General features: G+C 40.2%; 1 protein-coding gene across 5 annotated transcripts in view; it reads right to left on the minus strand.

Moving 5' to 3' along the window:
- Positions 1–7,549: 7,549 nt before the first annotated feature.
- PIGA (phosphatidylinositol glycan anchor biosynthesis class A) overlaps positions 7,550–22,037 on the minus strand; it is a 31,057-nt gene continuing 16,569 nt past the window's right edge. For 3 of the 5 annotated variants that reach the window (XM_075131462.1, XM_048861515.2, XM_048861507.2), the window contains 4 exons: positions 19,337–19,469; positions 15,706–15,838; positions 13,960–14,166; positions 7,550–11,586 (listed from right to left, as the gene is read on the minus strand). In XM_075131462.1, coding sequence (XP_074987563.1) covers positions 11,323–11,586; positions 13,960–14,166; positions 15,706–15,838; positions 19,337–19,469 — 737 coding nt within the window. In that variant the 3' untranslated portion in view covers positions 7,550–11,322. Of the gene's footprint in view, positions 11,587–13,959; positions 14,167–15,705; positions 15,839–19,336; positions 19,470–21,681; positions 21,749–22,037 lie in introns of all 5 variants that reach the window. The other 2 variants (XM_048861543.2, XM_048861534.2) reach the window with 2 other exon arrangements.

A 22,037-nucleotide genomic window follows, 5' to 3' on the forward strand; every position in this document is an offset into this window, starting at 1 on the left:
ATGCTGGGTATTAAATCATTTCATGGTTTCATTGGGCTGTAATTATGTCAAGTACTGACATTTTCCCATCTCTGGATGACAGAAAACACTATGTGGATATTCACTACAAATACCATGATGCACACTGAAGAAACCGAAACAATGGTTTTCATAATGTATAGGTGTAATCTTTGAAAATTAGAGATGTTACCTCTCTGGTATTAGGTTGACTTTTCTTTTCCTGAGAGGCACATGGCTCCTCTACAGAGCAAAGCACTTTGGCAGTATGTATTTAGGTGAACGCACAATCCTCCCATTATTTAAGTTCCTCTTAAAAACCACTTCTCCCATAAGTCCCAGAGGTGAGTTTATGATGTAAAAACCCCAAGTCATTAAGCCAACCAACCCTCCCACTCATGTCCCAGTGCTTCCCAATTTGTGTGTCTGTGGTAGGGTCCAATCCTGCAAAGGGATCTGCATGGGCAGGCAGGACTTTATGCTAGCTCAGCATCCCAGTCAATCTCCTTGAGGGTAGGGGAATATGTGTGTGTGTACTCAATATCCCCACACACTTCGTCAGCACTAATCAAATAAATAATATCTGGGGAGGGGAATAGTCTAGAAACGAGGAATGAACCATCTCACTCCTTCCTGCAAGTTCACCTGTAGCCCAAGCGCAGAGAAAGACTGGAGCCTTCAGTGAACTTGGACCTCAAAGGTCATACCAGCTGTGGAGAAAGACCTCCCTTCTTAAAGATACCTCATAGTTGGACATGTGGAACAAAATATTACAGTGAATTATTTCCCTGACAACTTCAAGTGCAGTTATTTGGTTTCCCCCTTCTCCTCCCAACTCTCCAGCATTCCAACTATCCCCATGTCATGCTTCAGCACCTCAGTCTCTCAGCTACCACTAGAATAAAAAATACAGGTACTTGCCCGCTGGTGTTGGGATCCCAGTGACTAGCACCCCTTACAGTGACTGCTTAGACAGACTGATAAAAGGGGAGGAGAAAAGAAAAACTGTTTGGTGGGGAAAAAAAGCACAATTCAAGTGAATCAGTCTGTCACCTTTGAAGCTAACTGTGATACTGTAAAGAAGTTTAATATGCGCCACATGTTAATAAGAAAGGAAGTGTTTATGCACACCACCTGCTTTCCCTCTCACAAGTGCATAACTACTGCAATGGTTCACCTGGATAAGTAAAATAATGTATTATCAGCTAACTTAATGCAGTTTAGCAAATGAAAATAAGGGGAAGAGCCAGTCATGTGACCAGCCAGCTCTCCACAGACCAGTGTCTGAGAACTGCTGCAACAGAGAATATAAATGGTTACTTACTGTAACTGTGGTTCTTTGAGATGTGATGCAGATGTTTATTCCACTTAGGTATATGCACACCTAGCGCACTGGAGCCAGAGAATTTTGCCTAGCAGTACCTGTAGAGGGGCGGCACCCATGCCTCATGGCCCTAGCCCCTCCCCGGGCTATATGAGATGGCACTGCCTCAATGCCCCTGAGTTCCTGCACACCAAACACCCCGACAGAGACCAAATTCTGATGCAGAAGGGACAAAGAGTGGGTTAGTGTGCCACTGCACCCCATATTCTTCATAATAGTATGATTGTGATATGATTATAACATAATTATGATGCATCTGCTATAAGTTATGTCATCTAAGGTGCCATGGAAAAGTTATGATTTGCTGAATATGATTATCCTACTTGTATGCATGTATCATTTTTGAATCTGAAGTTATGAATATTAACTATGTATCTGTATTTCAAATGTGTTTATTCTGGGTGACATCCACAACTAGCCTTTCAGGTACAACAATGAAGAAGCCAGACAGGGCTGACGGCCCATCAGCAAAGACAATGGACTATGGGAGAGCTTAGCCTTCTTGTGAACGTTTCAGTCAGCTTGTAAGTAATGGCTACTATGACTCTGCAAGGGCATGTGACCAGACCACATGATCCTGAGTTCCATTTGGGTACCTGTATTTTTCCACAAGCTGGACTGGGAACTGTGTTTTGAAACAAACCGTTCCTGCCCTATGGTAAAGCTATATAAGGTGAGGTGTGACATCATCTAGTGGCAGAGGTGAAAGTAAGCCGGTGCGCCGTACGAGGACCAGCTTTCCCAGACAGCAATTTAAAGCCCTGGGGTAGTGGTGGCAGGCCTGTGGTGGGGATTTAAAGGGCCCCGGAGCTCCAGCTGCCATTACTGCCCTGGCCCTTTAAATCCCCGCCTGAGCCCTGCTGCCCGAGCCCCAGGGTAGCGGTGGTAGTCGGGAGCCCCCAGGGCTCTTCAGTGATTTAAAGGGCCCTGGGCTCCGCTGCAGTAGCAGCAGCTGGAGCCCTGGACCCTTTAAATCGCCCCCGAGCCCTGGGACTCCCAGCTGCCTCTGCAGCTGGTAGCTCGGGGGTGATTTAAAGGGCCCCGGGCTCCCAGCAACCACTACTGCAGCTGGAGCCCTGGGCCCTTTAAATCAAGATTTAAAGGGCCCAGGAATTTAAGGCCCTGCCTCTTCTGGTTAAGGCCACGCCTCTTCCAGTTGAGGCCACTCCCCTGCTCAGGTCTCCGGTGTACCGGTAAGTCCTCTAACTTACTTTCACCCCTGTCTAGGGGCCGCATTCTCAACACAAGAGAACTCCTGAAAACACCTTAGGAACAAAGGCTGAACTAGGGGAAGTACTGGTCCCAGACTAAAAGGATTTCTAGCCTGTGTATGGAAACCTGGTGGACTGCTTGTATCATCAGCCAGGGTGAGAAATTGATAATTTATATCCAATCTACCTAATATTTTAGGTTTAGTTTGTGTTTTGTTTACTTTCCTGGTAATCTACTTTGGTCTGTTTGCTATCACTTATAATCAATTAAAATCTACCTTTTTTATTTAATAAACTTGTTTTTTGCTTTATCTAAATCAGTATGCCTTTGAAGTGTATGGGGAAAATCTCAGCTTGGTTAACACATGCTTGTTGCATATTCTTCTCCACATCGAAGGAGGGGCGAACTATTTATGAGTTTACATTGTACAAATCCCTGTGCAGTGGAAGATGGTATAATTTTGGGTTTATACTCCAGAGTGGGGGTGCATGTCTGGGGAGCTGGGGTTATCTTGGCTGTAGCCTCTCTATTGTTGTTTCATGCAGTGGCTGGCTAGAGCTTTCATGCAACTGCAGCTGGGTGTGTCCCTGCCTGTGTGAATGCTAGGGGGAGTGTAAGACCTGGAGCGGTATACAGTTTGTCACAGCAGCACAGTGTGAGAGGGAGCCCAGGCTGGTAAGTCACAGGGCTCAGTAGTACCCCAGTTCCAGGTGGCACTCTGGGGGAAACCCATCACAGTCAGGAATACATGTCTGCATCACATCTCAAAGAACCAGTTATAGTAAGTAACTGTTTCTTCTTCATGTAGATGCAGCTGTGTATTCCACTGGGGTGACTCACAAGCAGTACCCATAGGGGGTGGGGCTCAGAATCAATTTAAACAAGGATTGCAGGTCTGCCTTCCCAAAGTTTGCATCTACTCTGGATGCTGCAGTAATGGCATAAAGGTTGATAAAAAAATGTAATCAACAAACACGTGCATCCCTGCACATGTCCAATGCTGAGACATCACTTAAGAATGTCATTGACGTAGCTTGCGCTCTCATAGAATGAGCTTGCATCTGTTGAGGGGGCATAGTCAAAGGTATTTCGTGTGCAGCCTTGATACAGGAAGTTATCCATTTAGAGACCATCTGTGAAGAGACCACCTATCCCTTCATATGATCTGCATATGACACAAACAGATGAGGTGAAACATGAAAGGGTTTAGTCCTGTCCAGATAGAAGGCTAGCCATCATCTGACTTCTAATGTGTGAAGGCGCTGCTCCTCCAGAAATGAATGTGATTTAGGAAAGAACACAAGCAAATATAGCTCCTGGTTCAAATGAAACTGAGAGACTGCTTTAGCCACAAATTTCAGGTGTGACCGCAACTTCACTGTGTCTTTGGAGAGTTGCATGGAAGGAGGCTCTGCCATCAAAGCCTGCAATTCACAGACTCTCCTTGCTGATGTTATCATCACCAGGAATGCAGTTTTTTGACAGAATAGGGGAAAGAGACAAGATGCCAAAGGCTTGAACAGAGGTCCCATCAGAGCCACTACGACTGTATTAAGGTCCTGCACCAGTGGATGGAGACGAAGAAGCTCTTTTAAGAATCTTGCTACCATAGCACTGGAAAATACCGGTCTTCCATAAATGGAAGGATGAAACGCTGAAATTGCTGCCCGATGCACCATCAATGAGCTAAGCGTAAGGTGCAGCAAATACTCTGCAAATACTCAGCAAATACTCCAAGATATCCTGGACACAAGCCAGCATTGGCTGAACTTCATGGGCCAACAACCACATTGAAAACTACTTCCATTCTGCTGAAGAGGCCATTCTGGTAAAGGGCTTTCTGCTGTTGAGGAGCACTTGTCAAACAACTGCCAAACACCCTTCTCATTCACCCACAGAGCAGCCACACATCGAAATGCAGGGAGCTGAGCACAGGATGCAAAATGTGATCATGATCCCGTGTGAGCAGGTCGGGCTAGAGAAAAAGAGGTACAGGAGGCTGAACTGACAACATGAGAAGTCAGAAAACCAGCACTATCTCGACCATGCCAGAGCAATGAGGATGAGCTTGGCCTGATTTGCTTTCATCTCAGAAATGAGCCGTGGAATAATTGGGCTTGGAGGAAAAGTGCATAGGAGAGCCAATTGTCAGCTGAGGTGGAAGGCATTGGACAATGAGCCTGAACTGAGGCTCTCTCAGTTGCAGAACAGATGGCATTTCCTGTTGTCCTTTGTAGCAAACAGGTGAATCATCAGGATGACCCAAGCTGCGAATATGACTCGCAAAGCACTGGGCTTCAGAGACCACTCATGACTCAGGTCAAAATTGCTGCTGAGATGTTCTGTGAGATTATTTTGGACCCCAGGCAAGTGATTGGCTATCAGAGTGATACTCTCCTCAATGAAGAACTGCCACAGCTTGATTGCCTCTTGGAAGAGCATCCTGGAGTGTTCACATAATACATCACGGTGGTATTGTCAGTAAATATGTGAACCACTCAGCCCCTGATGCAGTCTCAAATAGTGAAATGAAGCTTCCTGGTGCAACCAAAGACCCTGAACTTTCAGCAACCCCAGGTGTGCTCCCCAACCCATCAGGGAGGCATCAGAGACAACTGTCCTGGTTGGTAAAGGCCAGATGAAGGGAACGCCCTGACATACATTCCTCTGAACCATCCGCCGCTGCAAGGAGTCCAGCAGGGAGGCAGAGCAAACTGTCTCAGGGGTGAAGAGTTGGAAGGTAAACTATCCTGAGCCACATTTGAATAGCGCAGACACATCCTTGTGAGCCAAACCACTTATGTGTATCTGGATATGTGGCCTAAGAGCCTTAGGCACATTTGAACTGTCATGGAAGGCTGAGACTACAGACCAAGACAAAGTCAGTGAATCATCTGAAAACAGTCCACTGGTAAAAACACTTCCGAACTTGTAGAGTCTGTTAAGGCCCCAGAGAACTCAATTTTCTGAGTGGGGACAAGTGTTGATCTCCCAGTGTTTAGGATGAGTTCCAGACGTCAAGTAAGTGCAGTGTAACATGTACGTGAAAGAGAACTTCTTTTCTGGACCTGTCCCTTAGGAACCAGTAGTCCAGATACAGGAAGTTGTGGATTCCCTTCTTCCCGAGGTACGCCTTCACCATGACGGTACATTTGGTAAAAATTCAGAGGGCAGAAGAGAGAGCAAAAGGAAGGACACAATGTGTACTGCAAATGGTGATTCTGCATGACAAACCCACAGTGCCAAAACAGGCCTTGGGGCCGGCTTGAGAAGGTGCTGCTTTAGGCGATGGTCTCTAGCCACCCATTTCATGAACATTCACAGATTGAATGCCACTCTTTGATGTGAGCCTCACCTAAGCAGAGCACCTTGGGAGAGGGTCATTGTTGGGGGTCACCCACACACACGACAATGTTTTAACCCTGGCGAGGGCAATACCAGGGAAAACAATGAAGCTAACTACTAATACTAAGGGTACTAACTATATACAACTAAGTCAAAGGGGAATTGTGAGGTGAAGAACCACACAGAGCTCCGACTCCAGCCATGAGTGGTAAGAAGGAACTGAAAGGGGCTTGAGGCAGTGCCACCTCACGAAGCCAGGGAAGAAGCTATGGCCATGAGACACGAGTGTTGCCTCTTACGGGCATTGCTAGAAAAAATTCTCCAGCACCAGTGAGCTGGGCATGCACACACCTAAATGGAATACACAGCTGCATCTACTCAAAAGGAGGATTTGAAATGATTTCTTCTCCCCTCCTCTGCCCTGGCCAAATAGGAAGTCCATTCCTGTGCAATGCTGGACAATGTGAACGTAAGAGGATGCAAACATTGCTAACTTCCAACAAAGGAAGGTTATTAGACAATAGCATTGCTCGTTGGTGGAAAAAAATAGCATTTGTAGCTTAAAAAAGAAGAAGTCTATTCTCTAAGGGGAAAAATTATCCCTAGGCACAGATCCTAGCCACCTGGCTTGAGGATTTAACCCCAAACTGAACCAGAAATGTTCTTAAAACTTGGTAGAAAACTCACCTCTTGTCCAGAATTTCAGCTAAAGGACTCATCAACTACTGCCTGCATAATCACAGATAAGGCAGACAGCTAAACAGTTGTGTTGTAAACTATCATTGCACATGTTGAAAGGCATTAACTGAAGAGCAGAGGTTTTTTAAATCAAACCTCAAACACTAGTTTCTTAACTTCTCAAAGATGTGGGGAGTGGAGGCAGGTGAGAATGACTAAGCCTCAACAGCAACTCATTTTCAATAAAAGGAACAAGAAGTCCTTGTGGCACCTTAGAGACTAACAAATTTATTTGGGCATAAGCTTTCATGGGCTAGAACCCACTTCATCAGATGCATGGAGGGGAAATATAGGAGCAGGTCTAAATACATGAAAGGATGGGGGTTACCTTACCACCTGTGAGGTCAGTCTAACGAGATAAATCAAACAACAACAGGATACCAAAGGAGGAAAAGTAACTTTTGAAGTGGTAATGAGAGTGGCCCATTACAGACAGTTGACAAGAAGGTGTGAGTAACAGTAGGGAGAAATTAGTATTGGGAAAATTAGGTTTAGGTTTTGTAATTGTATAAGTCAGTCTTTATTCAGGCCTAATCTGATGGTAGCCAGTTTGCAAATTAATTCCAGTTCTGCAGCTTCATGTTGGAGTCTGGTTTTGAAGTTTTTTTGTTGAAGAATTGTCACTTTTAGGTCTGTTACTGAGTGACCAGAGAGACTGAAGAGTTCTCCTACTGGTTTTTGAATGTTATGATTCCTGATGTGTTCTATGGTTAGTATATAGCATTTTCCCCCCTTTGAAATTTTGCTGTTCTATTTAAGGGAGGGGGGATATTTAGTAAAGCTGATAAGTCTGTATTTTGGGGGGACAAACTTAAATCCTTAGAAGTCCAGGCATGGATGAAAGGTGAAACAGTAACCACACAGATCAATAAATACCAAAAGGAAAATAAATTTATATTAAAATTATAGAGAAAGCCTTGACCACAAAAATGATTAAACATTACAATTTGATATACCTTTATAGATCTATCCAGACCCTTAAAAAAGGGTTTGAATATCATACAATAAGGAGGCTTTCATACTTCACTTGATACTTGTTCTGATTTTAACAGGAGGTTAGTTTACATTATCAACATGCTGTTATGTATGTTCACAGTGTCTGTACAGAGTGTCTAGGCACAAGAGGCAAGGTCTCACATGCTATGGAATGCAAATCAGTTTAAGATTTCCATCATCTTTGAAATAAGGAAGGTCAAACCACTCAAGTTTTCAAGATGACCCACTCCATCAAGAAGAGGGAAATGTCTTCTGTAATCCTTAATTCAAAAGGTCTGTTTCAGACTTTGCTCCATTTAAGACATTATTTCTTCAGTTGGTTTGATTCACTGTTTGGTAACACTTAATGGATATTATTTGTAAAAGTGGAAAACACATTTCACAATTGTATCTTCAGCTGTATTTTTTTAAAAAGTATTATTTGTTTACTATTATACTAGCATTTACCCATGAACTCTGCATGGCTTTCTGTACTTTGTTCCTCAAGTATTCCATGCCTCTGTCAGTCCCACAAATATGCTATTCAATAGCTCTCTTCCTCCTCTCCTTTTCCCACTGCTGTCTTCTGAATCACTCGCTGACTGTGAAAGGGGTGACACTAACCTGACCACTTTACTCATCTAACTTGTATACTTGTCCAGTGCAGGTACTCCATAGGGAAGGTACCATGACCAGATAAATGACTCGGTAAAGGACTTAAAAAGGAGGCTTTGGTTAAAGGAGTGGAAACGGGTGTGGGTGGGTGTGTGTGTGTGTGTGTGTGTGTGGGCGGGCTCCTATGACTGGTATGGCAGGGAGCCAACCCCCATTTCTTATAGCTCACCTTAACCCTCATTCGAGCGGGGGGAAGAGATGGTAAAGTCCCATCAATGGGTTGACTGGGGGTCCTGGATGGAAGAAAACAAAAGTGGAGCTAGAGGAAGTCCCCGGGTAGATACTGAATGAATATGGGGTTATCTTCACTGTACACTTTTATCTGCTGGGTAGTCACAGACATCTAATAATAAAGTTGCAGCCTAATTAAAACCATATCAAGTGTCTCTTGTCCTTCTTTTGGTATAGCTCGACAATGACTTCATCCTGCCCACTTTTACTCATCTTATTTGCACACTGCAATTTTAGGCCCCAGATCTGCAAACATTTACGTATATGAGTAACTTTACGTAGGAGAGTAAGCCTACTGAGTTCAGTGGGACTATTCATGGATACGTTGATGGGGTCAAGGTGTCAAGTGTTTGAAAAGAGGAAATGAGCAGAGGGATCTATGGATATATAACTACAGAGCAAACTAAGGATATTATAAACTACACTGTTTGAGATACAGTACATTTGTAGTTAAGCCAGTCAGATTAAACTTCATTTGCAACACACCAAAATCCTTTTCTTTTATATGTCATTTACCATAGAAAGTTCTATTTACAATGCTAGAATAGTAAGCAGCAGCATCAGTGCAGTAAGTTTCCATATATGTTGCTAGTGTCTGGGTATGCATGTTATAACTAAAGATGCTTTATTGCAAGGTACAGAAGACTTAGGTAACCTGTAAAATTATACAAGACTATAAGAAGGCCTTACTGTATTAGTCAGAAGAGTGTAATACTCTGGCACAAGAATATTATATATAGTTCTCCTTCTACTCCACATTTGAGTTTTGTATGATTTATGAGTTCGGTACGCTTTACATGAGTTCCATTATGCTTTCAACAGTCAAAACAGAAAAGTTCCAAAAGAAAACTGAAATCATCATAACATTTCAAAAATACTTATTGTAAAATTAAGCTGATTTTTTTAGAAATTCCTTTACAAAAAATAAATAATGCACCAGATTTTAAAAATTATTAAATTCTCAGTGAAGTGTTACCTACAACTCTACCCACTTTATCAATCTCTATAGTACTACTATATTTAATCACTACTTTTTTCTTAACATTTAAAAAAATGTTCAAATGTATACTATGTTTACTATATGTTAAATATCTAGAGCTGAGCATTTTTTCCTAACAGAAGAAACTAAATCTTAGACTTTGTAAACAGTGTGTCTCATAATCCCATCAGTGCTTCATTAAAATACTGTTAAACAGATTTAGTAAAACAATAAAATAAAAATAAAAAAATAATAATAATGTTATCACCTTTGCACCCCAACACAGCAAAATAAACTTAAATTTTACAAGATGTTTGTACAAAACATTGACTGGTTGCATGTTTTACGTTATCCTGCAAAGTTCTGAAAACATAGCCTTGCATATTGCACATCCAGAATACAATTACATCATTGGGCGTTTCATTATGCACAGGTTCGTTAAACCCTTTCAGTTTAAAACAATGGAAGAGCAAGACATTAATCCAGTGCATACAACAGATAACACCTTGTGAGAGTTGCTTTACAGGAATGTGAAATATCATCTCTTCTCTTCTTATAGTGTTCAAAGTTGTTTTCCGATTGATATAGGTGTAGACTACTTAGATTAGGGCTAGAGAACCAATAACTGCAAGGGACCACATTTCTCACCTCACAGAGAGTATGCAAATCTATTGACCAGATCCATTAACTTTTTCCAGAAAAAAAGATTTAACTTGCTGGATTCATTTAAGAATATCTTTGGTGCAGACTAGGTGGCATGACAACTGTTTAACATTTTCTCTTCTGAAGATGAAGTCAAATACAACTGATGTCATAAATGAAAAACATTGGTAGTCTTTGTCTAGCCCTTAGTGGATGTTTATCTACATCTCTCACAAAAACAGAAGTTACCATATATTTTGGCACGGTCTACTGGAGAAGTTGGCAGGCCTGAGCTATTGTTGGAAGCTTGTGCCTTTTCATTATGCTGGTTTCTAAAAATAATATAATTCCCTCAATTCCAAGAGTACTTTAAAACAAACAAAACAAAATGTTACGTTTACATGTAAGAGTGAAATAGGCAGTATTTAGCATTTCCTAAAATATCAAAAAAAATTCTATAATGGAGTTTTGACAGATCAGAGAGATACTGATCACATTTAGGCAGAACATTGAAGAACCCTTTCAAAATGAGTTTTGTGCAGTCAGAAGTGTCTGTCTAGGGGACACAGCTGGTAGGACAAGAGCTGGCTAGCAGTACATCAAATGTTGAAAGTCTACATAGTAATGTGCTTGTCTTTATAGAAGTGATTTCACATATCACTTTTTGATGGATTGGGTAGGTATTTTTATTTTGCCAATTCTTCACAGGTCTCCAATAAATCAATACAAATATCTGGAGTTGGCAAGAGCCATCTAAAGCTAGGTAATTTTGTGTTTTGGCACCCTGAGTGCCATGGAAAAATCCATGCTTATTCTCTGTGTAATACACTAGTAGCAGATGAAATCTAGTATTCTTGTCTCTCTGAAGGTAGTTTTACACCTGAGCTGTGCATATTACCACTTTCCTCCCTACTTTAAGTAAGTGCAAAAGAACTATGTCCATAAACTGCATATGTTTAAGTCTTTCCCCAAAACTAATTGGCACAATCCTAACTTGAGGTAGCACATTTTACCAAGTTTCTTTCCAATAATTTAGGAAAGCTTTTAAGAGTTTAAAAACAATGTCTCTTTGTGGAATTAATTCTATCAGCAAATACTAAAACCTTTCAGAGAGCAATGCCCTTCCTCCCCACTTAAAACATTTTTAACAGTCTGGAATCTCTTCTTTCTCGCTTCCTTTTTTACTAGGAAAATACTGTTGAGTCCATGCTCCACTAGGACCTGTGGCATCTACTGCAACATCAATAATAGAATCTGGAGTCATCCATCTCAGAAATACCAGGAAAAGGAAGCTTAATACAGCAAAAAGAGCAAAAATACACCCAGTCACTGAGCCACAGTGAGATATTAGTCTGTCAAGCCGCTTGTCCATTGGTAATACCACTTCATCTGCAACTCTGTCATACACCTGAAAGGAGGGGAATGAGGAAAGAGTTAAATTTTGCAGAGTCACCTTTATGATGTATTATCTCTGAAGATTAGGCAAAACTGTGTTTTACTACATACTGCACATAATAATGACCCTCTTCCGAACTTTAATGGGAATGTCCAATAAAAAAATAGTTTCTTACATATAAAAGACTGTCTAGTTTTTTTTTTTTTAAAAAAAAAGATCAATGAGAATAACCAAAGAGGTAGAAAAACTTCCACGGGAAGACAGATTTTAAAGACTGGAACATTATTGTGTGTAACTTGATAATAAATGGCACAGAGGAGAGAAAGGCTAAATAGTAATGCATGATCTCTCATAATACAAAAACAAGGGGATAGTCAAACAGAAAGGCAGCAATTTTAAAACTGATGAAAAGGAAATACTTTTTCCAACTTAATTGAACTAGCTTGCAGAACTCATCACCACAAGAGATCACTAAGGGCAAGAGCTTAGTGGAATTCAAAAAGGATCAGACACTTTGCTATTTAACGAGGATTGCCAGTTTAAAAAACTAACTTTCCCTGAAAGTCTACCAATCCAGACTCAAACTCTATTCACTCACCCTTCAACATGATGATAAATAATGAAAAGATTATTACTTTCCCTGGCCACAAAAATATGTGGGAATGCTGAACACTGCGAGTCTGTTTTATCAGAAATTCTATTTTTCTTTATGAGAGGAAGTCTGAAGCTCTTTTGCTATACTTACATTAAAGGTAAAGGGGGTGTGCGTGTGTGTGTAGATGTAAAATTAGAAGCCTATACACACACACTCTCACCACAGGAACAAACCATAGTGATTTAACTACCTGATTTGCAGCAGAAAGACTCTTTGTTCATCCATGCAAATCAAGTAGGGCTGTCTAAATTCTAATCTTTGTACCTGCAGCTAGTGAGCTAGTAGGAATGGGGGGCACTCTACAGCTTTCTAGATAAAAAATAACTTTGTAAGAGTTACTAATACAATAATAGAATAGGCTTGAAAATATATAAGTGACTTAACTTTCTTTGTAATGAGTACTATTATTCAAAATGCTGTTTAAAGAATGGTGCTATACTAAAAGGGCAGCACTATAAATACTTACACCATACAGATAATGGAAGTTTTCAAATAGCCCAAAAGCCATATCTTTGAAAACCTGATGCAACTATCATGTGCCAGTTATTTCAGAGATAAAGTGAAGTTAGTTCTGCAAATAACCAGTATTGTTTCATGGTTGAAAAATGGGACTCTTCTACTCATCCCAACATTTTCCTAGTTTGTTTAGGATCGAGTCTCTTTTAGCTCGTCCCTAAAAACTAAACCAAACTAACCTCTGTAATTTTTTTTTTTTAAGGTTACATACAACCCATTTACTCTCCTATTCCATTATTGATTGTTGATTAAATGACTACATTCTTACAGGAGCTGCAACCTGAGTGTTCCTTATGCAACAACAGTGAACCAACATAACACACATGAAGAGTAATGCTGACATCAACAGCAATACTGGAGCAACGTGCAATAAGAACGTTTCCGCACGACAAGGTATTCTTAAAGCACAAGTTAAAACAGTCAAAATAATAAAGTTTAAAAAGAAATGGATAGAGAAATACAATTCACAATCTTATCGTTGTGTTTGTTTTTTTAAATATCCTTATTCTATAGGACACTGATAAAACCAAGCTGACAAAAAGTTGCATGTTATTTTATTTCTTGCTAAACCCTTAGAGGGCAAAATCAATTTTTCTAGAAGTGTCAGCTGGAGGTGTTCGCTGCAACAAGTTATAACTGTCATCTATAACAGGTAAAGTTTGTCACTAATGTAAAAAAAGTACTAACATGTAAAGTACAGTTCTAAGTGGCTGTGAAAACATGGCAACTTCTTACTCAACATATCCTTAACTTGTGTGTGTTCAATTGTATCTGAAGAAGTTAAGATCTTATTTTAGTCACGAAGTTTTACTTCTGTTAGTCTGGCAGAGCCAACAGAGACAGACAGATTCTATTCCTTCTTGTGCATCAGACTTGTTCAGTACCTTTTCCAATTCTAAGGTCAAGCAGTTACATGTGCACAAACCAACTGAAAACAATGGGGTTGCACAGATGTAACTGAGGACATTATCGGCACTTCTGGATCTTTATTGATGGTAACGGTGCATGACAAGGAAAGAATCCAGTTTGGTTTTCTAGAGGTACTTTGAATTTACAGGGCTAGTAATTGGAGAAAATATTCACATTTTACTTGTTAAACCATGCACATTTGATATGGATATCACTGAAATAACACACAGACTCTCACAACGCTACCTGTGGAGAGTCACTTTTCAGAGTAAAAAAATCACACTTTAAGACAGAGGTCTACCTACTTTTGCAGTTCTCTCTGCGACGTTTCTCCATGTATAGAATGTCTTTACTTTGTTATGGATAGTTTCTGGGGTTGGTAGTGTTCCTGACCTGATCTGGGCAACAGCTTTTTCCAGACCATCACACAGAGATTTCACTGAGGGCTCACATAAGACGATAAGATTTTCTGGTAGCACCTCAGGGATTCCACCAACTCTTGTACTCACAACCTTTGGAGGCAACAAAACAATTCAGCAGTATGCATGCTGTATAACATAACTCACTAAAATACAGTTATACTGGTAATAAGGCAAAATTGCTCAACAGGAGTACTTTAGATCAAAACAAAGGATCCAACCTTGCAGGTGCCTTCCAGGCACATCAAATGACTGCAAAAAGAGTTTCATCTGCATGACAACTGTAGGTCTGGGCCCTAGAAGTGGTTTTAGTGCAGTAGCTTAGCTGTGGGATGTTCAGAATCAATATTTGGATATCAAAGGGACCTCACATACAGAAGCAGAAAGGACTATGTACAACAGAATTTTTCAAAGAAGGGAATTATGTTTCCTAAAGGTGCTTGTCACAATACTCAAATGATTATGTATAATCAGGCTTGGATTCCCTCCCCACTGCCTCTTTCGTGGCCCCCTCACCCCGACCATCCCCAAGGGAAAAAGGCCAGTAGGCTAATCTGGGGTGGGGGTGGGGAGTGTTTTATCTCCCACACAGTTTCGAGCTTCTGCGTGACTAACATTTACAAGAACATAACATATTTGAAAGTTTTGGAATACTAATTTTAATCTAAAATCAAAAACAGATTTATTTTTTTTAAAGGAAGTAAGTAGAACACAGACTCTTGTCAGGTCTATTATTATTAAGCAATAATGAAAAAGTTTAGAACTCATGCCAAGCAGCAAGTGGAAAAGGGAATGGGTACTGGGACTAGTGACTGGAGAGAGGGGTGAGGCTAGCAGGCAGAATCTACTATCATGGGTCTCTGGAAAGGGTTCCAGTACCCATCATTTAAATTTCTCTATGCCCAAGACAGCCTCTATATTTAAAAAATTACTGGGAATGGAATCTCTGACAGTATTGACTCTGCTCAGTTGCTATTTTGACCCTTACAGCAGTAACATGGATTCATAAAACTCACAAAAGTATAGAAGCCAGGAAGGGATTCCACCAAGAATGTCCCAGTCTTTGATCTCTTTTCCTCTTTCCTCCTTATGTGAAATCTCTACATAGAGTAAATACTTCCTCAGCTGACTTAAGAAATGGATATCAGTTCTTGAGTCAGCCAAAGAACAGTGATAAGAACAATGGCTCACTCAAAGCTATGTGAATTAACCAAAGGTCAGTCATATTCACCAAACATTTTTCTTCAAATACCTATTGCTGATGGAAGGTAGAGGCAAAAGGTCTAGCAGATATAGTTGTCCATGGACAGAGAGTTAACTGGCCAAAACACTTTCAAAAATACATACAGAACAGCATTTTGAAGAGGCAGCTTGGTTAGTTCAGAGAACAGGGAATTAGGAGACCTGTATGCTATTCCCAACTCTGTATGAACTTCCTCTGGGAGCGAAGCAAATCAGTTAACCTCTCTGTCTCAGTTTCCAGAGGATGTGTAAATGTGGATTAATATTTGCCCACCTTGGTAGACTGCTTATAGATCCTCCAGTGAAATGCACTGTAATAAGCATATAATATGAAAATAAGCATTGTAAAAATATGTATGCATGCATTCTATACGGCAAAGATTCTTTTACCTGTAAACCACAACTGGCTGCTTCCACAATTGCCATACAAAAGGCTTCAGTGAGAGAAGTATTGAGAAAAATGTGTCCCTGGACCAAGACATTTCTAACATCCTGGTGTTCCAAAGCCCCTAAAAGACGCACTCTGCACATTGTTAAAGAAAAAGATAAACAATGGTTTCACATACTGTAATAATGCTACAAAACATTACACAAATATTTTGGAACATACAGTTTACAGCGTATACATAGTACTGTATTAAAGCAGTGTGGACACTATCTTATTCCAATTTCTTTAAACTTTGATTAAAAAATTAAGCCTCCGTATTTAGCTTGAAAAGAAAAACCAAACTGTTTGAAAAACTGAGTTTTTATGGCAATTGCCTTTAAAATATTTTTACCACGTTTTCTAGGTTAAGAAGCGAAGATTGTGTTATTTGGTTAATATTCCAAATTTACCAGTCTTCCATGTTCAAACAAGTGCAGCAAACAGGGAAGTTCTGCAGGGAGAGAGTGAGGCTCTCTTTCTAGGTATGTTTCTACATTCAATACCATGCAATGGTAAAGTGAAATGGTAAAAATGGTAAATGGACCAGCAATGGAAAAGTGGCTGTGACCTGCAACAGATGTGCCATGTTTTCTTTCCTGCCTGAAGCAAGAAAGACTTTGTCTGAGGTGGAAGTTAGTGGTTGTGCTGGAAGATAAGATACATGGTTTGAAAGAATAGGTATTGACACTGCATATCTGAGAGGCTGCATGCCTGGACAACCAGACTCTGAAAGCATCACCATCCCAGGTTCAAGAAGGATTTGGTGACCAAGGAACCAGAAAGAGCAGAAACCAGACAGTATTGGCAGCTCGTAACCACAAGAGGGCAAGAGAACAAAGTGGCATCCTACACAGCTGGAGGAAAAAGAAGATGGACAGACTGCGATCAATCAAGCAAGGACCACAAGGAATTCCATACAGCTAGAAATAGCCAATCATAACCAGATTCTTCGCATGGACATGGTAAAAAGTGTGTCTGAAGATCCAGCAAGCAAAATGGAATGGAGAGCATACAGGACATACCTGAGAATGGCTGCTCACCCCAACCCATAAGAAAATCCCCCATGCGCACAAAGATCTCCATATGTGCAAAGAAGACAGATGATCTTTGTCAGGGATTCTGTGCTACAGAATGGAAAGAACATTCCGCAAGAGACAGGCAGACATCAGGATGGTGTGCAGTCTTCCCAGAGCCAAGACACAAGATGTGACAGCAAGATTAGATAGGTTTCTGCAGTTGATAGGCAAGACTCCACTAGCGATGGTGCATATCTATGCTAATTACACTGCTTCATGTGACAACTCAGATTGTAAATGACTTTAGAGAACTTAGAAAGGTGTCGAAGGAAGTCCTCTGAGTGAAGGAAGACAGCAAACGAAAGATTCTGGAAGCAAACCACTGGCTAGGTAAGCAGCATAAAGTACAGGTTTTTGGTTTTGTGGAAGCTGGATCACCTTCTATGGGGAGAGGGGGCCATGCAATTTGGATGGTCGCCATCTTCTAGGGAACTGGCTGGCTAGACTAGTCAGGAAGGTGTTAAACTAATAACAAAAAGGTAGGGTGGAAAGGGAGAACAAATGACAACTCATTTAGCACAAAATCAAGATGTCAAGATTAAAACTGATCAAAGTAAATGCGGAGAAGAAATACAATCATTACCTATACATGAATGCTAGGAACTTAGGTAATAAGCAAGAGGAATTGGAAGTTATCATTTATGAGCATAAAGTTGACCTAGTTGGTATTATTGAAACCTGGTAGGAAGAGCTACATAACTGAAATGTTAAAATCCCTAGTTATAATGTATTCAGGAAAGATCATGTGGACAAGAGAGGAGGGAGGATTTTTCTTCCTAAAAGATATGCTCTACACAGCTACCGGACCTGACGCAGGAATTAATTCAGGGAAAGTTCAATGGCCTGTGTCACGCAGAAGGCCAGAATACATGAGTCACAATAGACCTTTCTAGGCTTTATAAAAGAAAAATCTATGAGGCTATAAAAATTGTGTCCCACATTAAATGCAAAACAGGAAACATTTTGAAAATATTTCTCTGAAAGTTATAAAATCACACTAAAGAAATCAAAATGGCTTCTTCTGGGTAATTATCAGACAGATATTTGAAGTCTGTCATACATAACAGGGATATACACATCTCTAGTAAGAGTATTTAGGAAAGCATGTCCTGCACATGTACAGTAGATTTAAAGAGAGAAACAAAATACTTATCGCTTTTTCATATCCGTTGGCCAAACAGTAACTTTTGAACACAACATCTAATTAATTCCAAAATTTCAGGGAATGTTCTAGGCATCAATGGGAGGAACCCTTTAGATTTGAGGGGGCGGGGGTAGGAAAACCAGAAGGGAGACATGTTGACACCCTGAATTATTTCTCCCTCAGAGAGAAAAGGAATAATAAAGGGGGGGGGGAGGGCAATCACAGAACCCCTGGCATGGGAATGGTGGACCCAGGCAGGACAGAGGGTGCACAGAGCCCCAGCCATGACGGAAGCTGTGCCAGGTTGTAAAGAGTCCCCTGCCACGAGGGAGGGCATGGTGGGGAGGGGAGAGAAAAAGTTGAAGGGAGGCCCTGAAAGAGGTGGATGGATGGTGGCACACAGGGAGCTGTGGGTAGAGGGTTGGAGGAATGAAAGGAGCCTTTGTGGGTTCAGCTCACTGCACACCCAGAAACAATGAACTGTGCAACTCTCTAGTGTAGTTTTCATATAGAGAGAGAGGCTGTTTTTTTAAACACACTAAATTTTTGGCTGGAAAACGAAAAGATACTTTTAGTTTTTCGAGTGTGTAAATTTGAATATACCAAAACATCAGCTGTGAGTGCAGTGTAAATAATTAAGTAGAAAACAGTATCTTAATTCAGTGAGGATTTCATTTCTGTTTGTTTTATAAAAGGACACAGATAGAAAAACAATTTCAGGGATTTTTGCACTATTGCTTGGTATTATATGCAGAAACAATGAACCAGAAACCCATACAGTTGTCTAACAGAAAAACAAGCTCCGCTCGCCCCGCCCCCCCAAAAAGGGCCAACTCACACCAATATTTGCCTGGAAACAGATCCTACTTCTATGAATTTATCATTTTATTACAATAGCGCCAATCAGGTACCCACTGTGTTTGTGTGTGCAATGCCAAGCAGATAGTCACTGCTCCATAGAGCCTACAATCAAAGTATAAAATGAGAGAATAGGTGGATACACAGATGGGGGAAGCACAATAAAACAGTACTGGTCAGCTTGATAAGCAGCAGTCACAGCAAACCAGCTGCCTAATCATTGACAACTTACTGCACTGTATGATATTGCTTGTCATGGCTAGGACTCTAACATGCTGATCATGCAACTGGATTTGTGTGGACAGATCTTTATGCCTGTGCAGAGTCCCACTGAACTCACTGGGGCTTGGCACAGATCTGCCTGCACAAACCAACTTGCAGAATCAGGGCGTAAGTTTGCAAAAGCCTGCTTATTCCCTTGTTTTATCTGTCTCAACCCACTTCCTGCCACCCCCTCATTGTTTCACCATATTCCTTTTTATATTTACATTGTAACCACAAACACACAGAACAAACCTGTCATGTAGTTGGTATCTTTCCCGTACCTCTTCCAAAACGATTCGCTTTGGTCCTTCTCCTCCAACTAAGAAATGTAAATCTGGATATTTCTGACAAAGTTCAGGAATTATACCACTAAGCAAATCTATACCTAAAAATACAACATGTAGAGCAGTTATGATTGTGTTTATCTTTCTGATTCCATCCATTCCTATAACACTATTCACATGTGTCAAAATCAGAGGTCTCTGAAAGATGGTTGCATCACTGGCTATTAAAATATCAAAACTGATGAACTAGCAGAATGCAAGAGTGTAAGAAGTGTTTAAATTACACAGCCTCTTTGCTTTGCACTAAAAAAAAAAAAGACATTCCTTGTCAAAGAAGATTTAAAAAAAAAAGATCTAAAGCAAATGTAGGGCCTCAAACTAAATTGGCATTAATTTTAAGCATATAACCATTTTCAACTTTACACAAAATTACTGCACAAGGAATCAAAACTCCAAGTGCCACAACTGAGATATTCACACAGCTAAAAAGCAAATGACAAAGACTCAATCCTGCAAGTCTAGTCACATGAGTAGACCCAATGAAGGCAATTGGTGAGACTGTCACTCCAGTTCCAACCTCTTTTACCAGTAAAGGGACCCTAAAAGCCCCAGTTCTAGTCAGGTGAGAACTCCCTTGGTGCAGAAACTGAGAAGGACAGCCGCAGGCTTTCCTCTGAGGACCCCCTGGCAAGTCCTGGTATAAGGTGGATGGCTGGAGTCGGGAAGGGCATATCACAGGCAGGACCTAAGCATGCAATGTTGTGGAGATTCTGGACAGCCCAGGATATACCGAACTGAACTAGTTTATAAAGTAAGTACTGGACCCCAAATCAACTAGCAAAAGAAACCCAAAAGCAGAAATAAAGAATGAAACTAAACTTTATTATTCTAATGTTTTAATTAACATTAAGTTAAAATTGGTCATAGGGATATGATATTTTAAAAAAGACTCAGTACTTAAATTTAGAGACAGGTGATTTACATTAAAACAGTATCTCAGTCCAAATTATATGCCCTACACCTGTGATCTGACTCAGTCACGCCTCTATGAAGCCATGGTGAGGGTGAGGCCAAACTAGTACAGAGGCACAGGAAATCCACATGAACGTCCCTGGCTTCCCAAGGACCCCCAGTTTTAGCTAACGGCCCTGTGCAATTTTCTGCAAGGGAGGGGAACGAATCCTGATAAGGTGGCAATTGGAAGAACTTCAGGAGGGAATCCTTATGGAGCAAATCTCCACAAGTCCCTCCCACAACAGGTTTGCTTTTGTTGTTATTTTTTAAAAAGAAAGAAAGGAACTAGGCCATTAACATCACACTGAATGCTTGTGATGGCCATATTGTTTTAATGGCTAGAATAGTGCCTCATATTGTTCCTTCCCCCACCTTCCAACAGAAAAAATTCATGGTAGCAGTAACAATATTTATGAATTCCATGCATCTGATGAAGTGAGCTGTAGTTCACGAAAGCTTATGCTCAGATAAATTTGTTAGTCTCTAAGGTGCCACAAGTCCTCCTTTTCTTTTTGCAGATACAGACTAACAGGGTTGCTATATTGAAACCTGTCATTAAGACAATATTTTTCATTTATTTTCATTTAACTATTTTTAGTTATATGTATGTATATTAGCCTAACTTAGTATGTTGTATGTATATTAGTCTAAATGATAAAAAGTGAGTGATCCGAATATTTAAGAGTTACTCAGCAACACTACTGATATTTCAATATCCTGTATTTTATATAGCATTTGTAAAACCTGAACTAAAAATTTAGAACCTTTAGATTTAATATCAAAACATTTCTTCCTTTTTTTCTACAGTTATAATAAACAAAAGCAATTGAAAACAAAGACCTATGATAAACATTAAAATAGTGTTGAAGAGCAGAAATTAAGGGCATACTGTCAAATAAAAATTATGTAGTAAACAGATTTCTTTACCTCTGTTACCAGCCCCACCTACGCTTACGGAAAGTGAAAAAAATGAAAATTTTCACAGTTTATGTCAGTGATGCTCAGACCTCAGTGGTTCAGGAACCAAATTAGCAATCAACATTACTCAAAAGAGCTAATGTGAATTCACTGTTTCTTTTACTATAATAATATATATTTATATTTAAACAGTATGACAGGCAAATTATTTAGTTTTATATATATTATTCTCACAGCAAAATGACTGACCATTATTTTTATCAACTACAATTGGTTAATAACATAGCAGAAGCATCCTGATCAGTTAATAATTAAGTCACACAGTGTTTTAAAATCATGTGTTGCAAAGAACTGCAAGAGACACATCAAAAAGCCACTTACAGCTCGTGAGCCTCAGTCTGAGTATCACTGGTTTATATTCTTTGTTTACTTCTTCCATTTCTACCTACTGGGGCAATGAAAATCAAATGAGTCAATTTTCACTTATTAAACAGCTTCACTTTCAGGTTTTTAAGATTACAATGCTTACCTGCTTAAATATCAGCCCATTGCTACAATTAAAGAGGAAAAAGTGGAAACTTTTTTTTTTTTTTAAACTGGTCAGGATTTGTTATAGGAGTGGGACCTAAGTAGTTTCATACAATTATTTATTTTTCTACTTAAAAAGGGACATTGTCAGGATAAACACACATTTACTATGTGCAGGGACAGCACTGTGCCTGCCAGGAGCTCCACTG

The sequence above is a fragment of the Caretta caretta genome, chromosome 1 (genome assembly GCF_965140235.1).
Source record: "Caretta caretta isolate rCarCar2 chromosome 1, rCarCar1.hap1, whole genome shotgun sequence".
NCBI lineage: Eukaryota > Metazoa > Chordata > Testudines > Cheloniidae > Caretta > Caretta caretta.